Below are 9,031 nucleotides of genomic sequence, written 5' to 3'. Positions count from 1 at the left end.
AAAACATTTTGTAAATATAATATCAACCACGTTTTCAAATACCAAAAATATTCTAATAAAACTAAAAAATTGAAAAATATTTTAGATTTTGAAATTTATTTTTAAATCATAAATCAAACTCAACCTCATTTTTTTATCAATCAAAGAATTTCCCTGAATTATCTACAAAAACTTTTTCATAGATGCAGATTCTGTAATAAATTTTAATGACAACCATTTATTTCCACTCCATAATTATATTTATCTAGTTTTAATTGTCATTTAGTTATTATATGTGATAATTAATTTCATTTGCTTTATTCATTTAATAACAATAATTACTTTTTTCCTTTTATGGTAGTTTATTTATTTAAAAAATTTTAAAAGGCAAAGATTTAAGACACTTTTTAACCAATGAGGCATGAATTTTTTATGTGACATGTTATCATGTTGGTTACGTGTCAAAATGTCATTGATTTAAGAGGTTGTATCTCATTAAGCTTGATAACATGTCAGTATGTCACATGTGAGTCTTTTTGAATTCATGCACTTTCTGGTCACTTTATCAGACAATTTCTCAAAGAGATTCTCTCATGCGCTGCTAGGAATTTGCACACACTTTCCACATTAACAACCCGTCGGGTTCTTTTAAAAAATTAAAAAAGCAACCTGCCGGGTCGTCGGGTTGCCATATAACAACCCGGCCCGCCCAAGGGTTGCATGCGCCTTATATGCGGTATGGGTTGAACCCTCTTTAATGCAGGGGCGGGTCAAGCCCGACCCATTTGTTCCACCTCTAGAATTGATTAAATTTAAACTGTCATGTGTTTGGCGTGATATTGAATAAATATATAACTTATTTAAATAAAAAATATAATTATGTAAAAAATAAATTATTGAAATATTTTTTAAAAACTTAAAAAAATAATATCCAATATTTTAACTAAAAAGTTTGAAAATTAAAAAAAAAATATTATATTAAATATTTAAATCTAATATTAAATTATTATTCAATGAAAATAGGTTATTGTTAAAAAAAAAAAAAAAAAAAAAAAAAGTGAATGAAAATATTTCTAAATAAACAGTCTTGAGTAAACCCAAGGGTGGGTAGGGGACTATATTTCTTAAACTAGTACTGCATAAATTTGCAGCCAAACACTTGACTGAAAGTGAAAAAACAACGTAGAGCTACTGTTTAATGACTTAATGCAATGCAATAGAACGCAATCCTGAAAAACAAACACACCCTATAGATTTTCAAAAGGGTGATTCCATTGCTCTATCCTTTTATTATTCTTCTTTCTTTTTAATTATAATTTAGTCTCCCTAAAAATTATTAGATAAGACAAAGATATAGAATTATTACGATCTTTTAACTCTAATTTTTATTCTACGTTATTTAAAATTTCTTTTTCTTTTTTATTGTGCTAAGAAAGAAAATTAATGTATTTTTTGATGAATAACTTATGCATCCAGTATGTTAAAAGTTTTCAAAATTACTTCTATGGTGTTGAATGAACAAATATATTATTAGTAGATTTTTTACAGTTATATTGTAATTTGATCTGAAAATAGGATTTTTTAAAACAAAATATTAAGAGATTGTTATATAAATCCACAGAAAATAAAGATTAATAAAGTATGATATAAGTTATTAACATTTTAATAAATAAATAAATAAAATTGATTTGGAAATACATGCGGCATCTTCTTTAGATATTATAATAATTTTAAAAGTTCTTATCATGAGGCGTTCTTTAGAAGTAGGGTCAAATAAATTGATGTATTTGGTAATTGTGTAATGGCTATCATTCCTAAAACAGCTCAAGAAGCTGTCTCATTGAATCCAAGACTTGTGTATATACAGGTAACCTCTCTATAGTCATAATGGTGGAACTAACTAATTTTATTATTATAAGAAAGTTATAACTTAATAGAAATGTAGTTAAAAAAATTTATTATTTCAAAATTCATGTTTTAATCGTACAATATTATAATTTCAATTCATGTTTTAATAATATTAAGGTTTTAATTCAGCGCTTTAATTGTCTACTTTTGAAATGAATAGAAGATCGTGTTTTGAAACCAACAAAGATAATTATCTTTGATAGAATTATAAATACAATTGCTGCATGACAACTGATGTAAAGTCATAGACAATTGTTAATTGTTTTAAGCATTACAAAATTAGAACCCCCAATGTCGATGAATTGCAAGTTACAAATGAAGTGGATGAGAAGAATCAAAGATTCATTGTAAAATTGAGTGATCAGATTCGATAACTTCACTACACTAATCGAATGACTATTAATATCTTCCTTAATCATCCAAATAAGTAACAAGTCATATATGCTTTAACAAAAGAAGAAATCATTTTTATAATTAAACAAGAAGAGAAATGAAATAATTATGAGGATAAAGTATGGAAATACAAAAAATTTCATGTCAAGAAGCTCTAAACATGCTTGAAAACTAAAAATATTTTAGCTTTAACAAGAAAATGTTCATGCTAGGTAATGTACCCGCAAGTTAAAAAATGTAATAACAACTCTAAAGCATAAATTATTGTCCCAAACAACTTCAAATAAATATTTTATTTCATTTTAAACCTTTAACGTAACATACCATATATTTTTTTTTTTTGCAATATATAGATAATTATTACTATGTGGAGGCAACTTTCCTTAAGACGGAAATTAGAAAAATTATAATTTATTACAATGTAGAATTTATTTTTATTTATAACTATTCCGAATTGGGAATATAATTTTTTATGACTATGTAGAGTTTAGTCATATATAGAGTATCACTATAAAGAAGTTTTACTGTATATATATTAACAACTTTAATTAACATAAGTTTACGCTTAAATACAAATAAATCAATCTTTAGACCATCCAATCAAAGCAAGAATTATGCCTAATATGTTACCACTCATCAAGGCCTTCAATAATCTTTCCTTTTCGGGTGTGTATGGTGGATACCTTGCGCTTGAATCTCCTGCAAAACTTCTGTACAGCACTCCCTTCTTGTGACTAAATGCATCAAATGAAAATTTACCATGGTACGATCCCATTCCGCTCTCTCCCACTCCGCCAAAGGGTAAGGAGGAAACCGTCGTCTGCACAATTTGTCATGCAACATGAATTTCTCAAGAGTAATACTACACTTACAAAGAAATCTTACAAAGATCTCATACAAAATGATATGACAAAAAATGAATAGAAAAGTGATTATAATAAGTTTAATTTTTTGTTTCACTCTTCCATTCATTTTTTGCCACCTCACTTTGTATGAAAATCTTTGTAAGAGTTCTTTGTAAATATAGTACTATTGATTTCTCAATTACTTAAAACCATCATTAATGTATCTGTGCAAAAAAATGTATGTATGTACATCAACACGAATTATTTATGCTATATGCTGAACCCCTAATAAATGATTAAGAAAAACTTCAAATGATATCTGCCTTTCATTATATAATTTGAGCAGAAAGCCTATAAAACAATTATAGAAATGGGTGTTTTCAATGCACGGATCTGAATTTTGGGAGAAGTTGAATGAGGTCATGAGTTGAGATTATTAAGTAAAGTTTTGAAAGCAACTACTTATGTGACACTGGTGACATAAACTTTTATGCAGAGTGGTTGGCATGTGTTACTATGAGTTTGGGGTATAGAAAAATCACATGAATGATAGCATCATTGACGAGAAGTGCCCCAGCGGATATGTTCTTTACAAAGTCTTTCTTCAGCTGCTCATCATCAGTGAAGAGATATGCGGCAAGAGGCTTTGATTTTGAGTTAATCACATTGAAGCTGTCTTCTATATTTTCAACCTTTTAACACATCAGAAGAGACATAAATTACGTACCAGTTACCTATGACTCACCAACAAGCAGCATTCATTTTATATTAGTATAGAAGATTAAGGAGAAATAGCAAAAAAACTTTGTAGCAATTGAATGATAGCATGCTAACTTTGGAAAAACTGAATATGAGCACGTGCACAAAGGGCAAATCTTCTGAATCAGGCGCAAATATATACACTTGATGTGGCATTCACCGTGACAATGGGTAGTAATGGCCCAAAGATCTCTTCCTTCATTAGCATGGACTCTTCTGGAACATCCAACAATATGGTTGGAGCTATCCTTCTGAAACATCAAAACAATAGATGCAATCCACATTTATCAGGAATATTGAAATAGGATAAAATCTAAAAAACAAAGAAATGGGAGCCAGGCTATCGAACTCACAATTGGTTTTCATCCTTTTGGCCTCCATAAACAATCTTATCAGAGACCTTGTTCTCATCCAAGAGACTTGCCAGACGTCTAAAGTGGAATGGGTTCACAATGCGAGATAGATCTTTTGATTCCATTGGATACTTCCCAAAAAATTCCTTCAGTTCATTTCTTAGAGCATCTATCTATTGAAAAGGCATGAATCAAGGAAATATCCCTTCAAACAAACATGATTTTCTTGTTCTTTTGAGACAATCTTACCAAATTCGGAGCAAATTCTTTTGTTGTTATGACATAATCAACAGCAATGCAAGTTTGCCCGCCATTGGCCATCCACTTGCCTGCTATAATCCTCCTTGCAGTAACCTTAACAGAATTATGATAATCAGATCCATATTGTAAAATCAAACGATGCATTTTTTTTTTTAGTATGAAAGATTATTACTTGTAAATTAATCTTTGAATCAACAACAGCGGGGCACTTTCCTCCAAGTTCCAGGATTACAGGTGTAAGGTGCTTTGCTGCAGAAGCCATCACAATGCGTCCTACTCTTGTACCGCCTGGACAAATTTCAAGTTTTAAACACAAGAGCTAAAGCTACTATGAAAGAAGCATCACATCATATACAGACTTGGGCATTAATTAGATATTGTATGGAAAGTTATAGTCTATAGCAGAACTTTAAAATACTTGGAGCATCTTATTGACTTCATAATATTATAAGTACAATGATAATGTGAGGTCCACCGCCAGGTTCTAAGTAAACTACAGAAACTAAACAAGATATGAGACTTTTTGAATTGGAATTGAAATGTTTTCAATGTATCAATAGCAGAAAGCATGTCCTCTACAAGTTTGTTTTACAAGGGAAGCTGAAGTTCTTGAAACTATTTATATGTTTCACTATGGTAGAGGCATTATTATGTTGAAGTTCATATGTGTCATATTCACACCAATCTCTAAATTGTGGAAGACAGTAAATACTGTTGAATCCATTATAGGCAATATAGAAAAAGAAAATTGAAGGGAGAAACCTGTAAAGAAAATTTTATCCCACTTCTGCTCTAACAATGCAGATGTTTCAGCAATAGCCCCCTCGACAACTCTCACGGAGGATTTATCTACATATTCCTCTAATAATTTTGCGAGCAGCGATGATGAGGCTGGAGCAACTTCTGATGGCTTAAGGACAACAGCATTACCAGCTGCAATAGCTCCAATGACTGGATCAAGAGACAGCACTGGAAGATAGATTTTCAATGTGTTATTGAAGAAAAAATACATAGTCCACATGAAAATAATTTGATTTAGAGAAAACAAAGACAGTGAACTTAGATAAGACGATACAACAAAAACCTCGATGATTTTAAGCGAATATATGTCATGGATCTCATATTTTCACTGAGATGATGAAAACTATACCATATTTGAAACAATGCCATTTATTCAATGAATACTCCTAGTGGGTAAATAATTTTGGGGTGGCTATTTTCATAAGAAAATCATTTGCTTCAGAATTATTAATTTAGAGAGAAAAAAAAAAAAAAAAAAATCTGTGTGAGAAGACACTTCCAGGCATGGGGTTCATGCCCCCAGGCCTGTATGTGACTCCAATGCTGAGCATAGAGATATATAAAATCAGGCTAGTTGCAGCAGTGTGTGGGAAACTTATTCATCCCGTCAGTGTAGTTTTTTCTTCCTGGAAGCAAAATCATTCTTGATAATGGGAAGATCAATATTAGCTTCTACATTTAATTTAAAAAAACTCATGGGTACATATGTATTGACATGAAGTATATTTATGGGGCTCTGATTGCATTATCTACAGGTCAAAGTAAGGATTAGGAAAATTTGAATTATTGACATGATAAGATATAATAAAAAAAAAAAAAAAAATCCTAATAAATCAGTGATGAAGGGAAGGGAAGATGATTAGCCGAGTGTTAAGCTACCCCAACCACCATGGCAAACAAATGATATCATGGGTGGACCTATGTTATAACAATTTGAAAATGTGTTCATTAAGCTTTTATGCTGAGAAGTACGGAAAATGTGTCCATTGTAAACTTACTAATAATTTGAAAGCATGTTATTTTCAATGTATCATAATATAAACAATGTCAAAGCCGATTATAACTGTATGCAAGTTAAGCTCAATGTAAGTTAACATGAATCATGTTAAAGCTGACAATAAGTTGCATACAGAAGGGGTAATTCCAAGTTGAGATGACCAACACGACTCCTAGGGGTTCTGATACAATTTCTGCTGAAGACGGATATGTTGTCATTGAAGTTTTCGCCTGAAAAGTTAATGTTGCATTAGTTAAATAACAGACTTAATTCTCATCATTGGTTATAACAAAACTTGTGGCTGCAACAGTGATTACCTTCTCTGGCTTCATCCAAGATTTCAATTCTTTAAGAGCCAGCTTACATGAGCCTTTTGTCATTGAAATCTGCACGACAGAGCGTACATACTAAATATTAAACAAAAGATTGATCAAAGAAGAGAACAAATTCTTACTTAAAGCATATATATACATAGATGCTTCAACAAATAGTACTTGGATTACATGGATATCCAAATTCGAAATGTTGATGCCATATATCTGTAAAGCTTATAATAAGTATATTTTAGTAGGATATATAATTATTTTTGTGTTCCTACTTTCTTGACTAGTTGTGTGCGTTCTTAGGCTTAGAATCAACTTCCAAAAGTTGAGCTCTAAGGCCACATGGTTCCTCTGGGTCCATGACAATAAGCCAGATTTGTGACATATAAAAGAAGTTGTATAACTGGTAGATTACAATTCATATGGACAAAAAGAGAGATGATAAAATTAACCTCAGATACAAAGGATTCAAATTGGGGCTTGGAGAGGTCCTCAAAAAGAGCTTGAATAATCTCCCTCTCATTTTCTTCAATCATCTTAGCAATACTCTGTAACTGCGATATTCTCCACTCATAACTCTTTGTCTTTCCTGAATTAAAGCTCGTTCGAAGCTCCTTCATCAACAACCCAGCTTTTTCTACATCAAATCTTTCTCTTTCTCTCTGTTCCGTGGTCATTTCTGATAGTGTCACTGAACAAACTTCGAATATGCAACACATATATGAAAGTTCATAACAAATTAAAAAAATAGAACAATTAAAAATAACAGCAATTATATATATACAAATTTCAGATGCCGATGTTCACAATGTAAAAATGCTTACTACAGACTGCAAAAGGTTCACCAGCTTAACAAAATGCAAATATCATAGCTAAGAAATGTAAGTATGCTTTTAAATTGTTTATTAACCACACTTTAAGTTAAGATTGTAGGTTTGTACTTAACAATTTTTTACACACATATATATAGATACAAAAATTTTTAAATAAAAATGTCCCCATTTTTCAAACATCCACACTCCCATCTACTTGCATAAAGTGTAAACATATTACCAGCATGAGTATAAAGAGGAAACTGAGTGCAATTCTTGAAGCGAAGAGTTGAACTGAAAGTTGGTTTTGTAGTGTAACAATATATGAATGATTTGTTGAAGCTGCTAGCCCCACCAACACTACTGCAACTTCAAATAATGAGAAACGCTAGTGGTATGCAAATTAATTAAAAAACTATTATGTTACAAGTTAAATTAATTACAATTTAAATTAATTACAATTTAATTAAATATTCTATTTAAAAAAAAAATTAACATAAATTATTGGACATTAAAAACCACCCGTGAGTTTAACAAAAGCATCACCAAGATGTTTATACAAAGATCATCTCTGTCTTTGATCAAATACCACTACTAGTACTAATTAATGACAGATTAAGTTACATAATAAATAAGTAAATTTATTATGAATACAACCATGGCAATAAACTATAAATAGGTTTCATAATATTTTAAAAATAAGGAAGGACATTATACTATCATAAACAACCATTATGGAAATAATAAATGACACATATTCAGGACTGAAGAGTCCTTCCATACAGAATTATTAAAGGGAATGAGACGTTATCAGCAATAGGGGCCTGGGTGACACTTTAAAACTTAAAGGTGCTCCACTAAATTTTTGTTAAAAAAAAAAATGGAATTCAGGGTGCATAGCACCCACTCACCCTGGTTCAGTACTGCAGTCCACCATTCACTCAAATAAATTATTAGGGCCGGCAGGCGGAAGGCCATATTTCCTCTTTGACTTTCTGTTAATTTTTTTTTTTCTTAATCTTACTGCCATAATTCTTGAATGAATTATTAAATTTTTATAAGTGATTTTTCTGTATCTTACCTATCACTTAACGTTTACAAAGCTATTTTTAATCTCGAAAAGCTTATGATTTAATCCGAAAACCAAAGTGATTTCTGTGATGAAACTTTGTGATTTTTTACATTAATTCTAAATTTGGTAAGAGTAAATAAAAAAGCAAATCGTCCCCAGAAAAGAAAGCACAAAAATATTCAACAAACTAAACACCTCGTTTAATGAACAATATATCAAGTAGTGATATATAAGAAGTCACGAAACTTTGGAAGTTGAATTTAAGAAGAAGAAAAGGGAAAAGTCGTGTACCTGCAATGTTGAAAAGGCAGAACAGAGAGGGTTCCCATGGTGGTGAGAGGTTTTGCAGGGTCATATAATCTCCTTAAAAGCTTTTAAAGTTCTGTAACTTGTGCATCACTTTCTCCCTTGAGTTGATTGATGTTGATGGATAGGTGAGTGCGGTGCATGGAGATAAACAGTTGAGGGAAAAAAACAAAAACCTTCTTGAGAATTTTCTGACCCTTCAAAATTTATCCAGAGACAATA

General features: G+C 30.9%; 1 protein-coding gene across 1 annotated transcript; it reads right to left on the bottom strand.

The window, feature by feature from the left end:
• Positions 1 to 2,860: 2,860 nt before the first annotated feature.
• LOC116112922 (aldehyde dehydrogenase family 3 member I1, chloroplastic-like) lies at positions 2,861 to 8,822 on the bottom strand. The gene is made up of 12 exons (XM_031399054.1): positions 8,795 to 8,822; positions 7,673 to 7,794; positions 7,072 to 7,319; positions 6,614 to 6,682; positions 6,430 to 6,526; positions 5,261 to 5,467; positions 4,671 to 4,786; positions 4,487 to 4,591; positions 4,238 to 4,410; positions 4,045 to 4,135; positions 3,668 to 3,817; positions 2,861 to 3,100 (listed from the first exon to the last, which is right to left on the bottom strand). The coding sequence occupies exons 3-12, from the start codon at positions 7,294 to 7,296 to the stop codon at positions 2,861 to 2,863; spliced, it is 1,473 nt and encodes a 490-aa protein (XP_031254914.1). The 5' UTR covers positions 7,297 to 7,319; positions 7,673 to 7,794; positions 8,795 to 8,822.
• Positions 8,823 to 9,031: the final 209 nt, after the last annotated feature.

Source organism: Pistacia vera, unplaced genomic scaffold, assembly GCF_008641045.1.
Source record: "Pistacia vera cultivar Batoury unplaced genomic scaffold, PisVer_v2 Contig1208, whole genome shotgun sequence".
Taxonomy (NCBI): Eukaryota; Viridiplantae; Streptophyta; class Magnoliopsida; order Sapindales; family Anacardiaceae; genus Pistacia; species Pistacia vera.
Note: the sequence above shows the minus strand (reverse complement) of the source record. Positions and strands in the feature narration are given on the sequence as shown.

Coding starts and splice junctions, on each gene's coding strand:
- LOC116112922 (XM_031399054.1), bottom strand. CDS start 7,296: ATGACCACGGAACAGAGAGAAAGAGAAAGATTTGATGTAGAAAAAGCT. Junction 5,468..6,429: donor AACTTGGAATTACCCCTTCT/GTATGCAACTTA, acceptor TCTATCTTCCAG/TGCTGTCTCTTGATCCAGTC. Junction 4,592..4,670: donor ATTCAAAGATTAATTTACAA/GTAATAATCTTT, acceptor AATTCTGTTAAG/GTTACTGCAAGGAGGATTAT.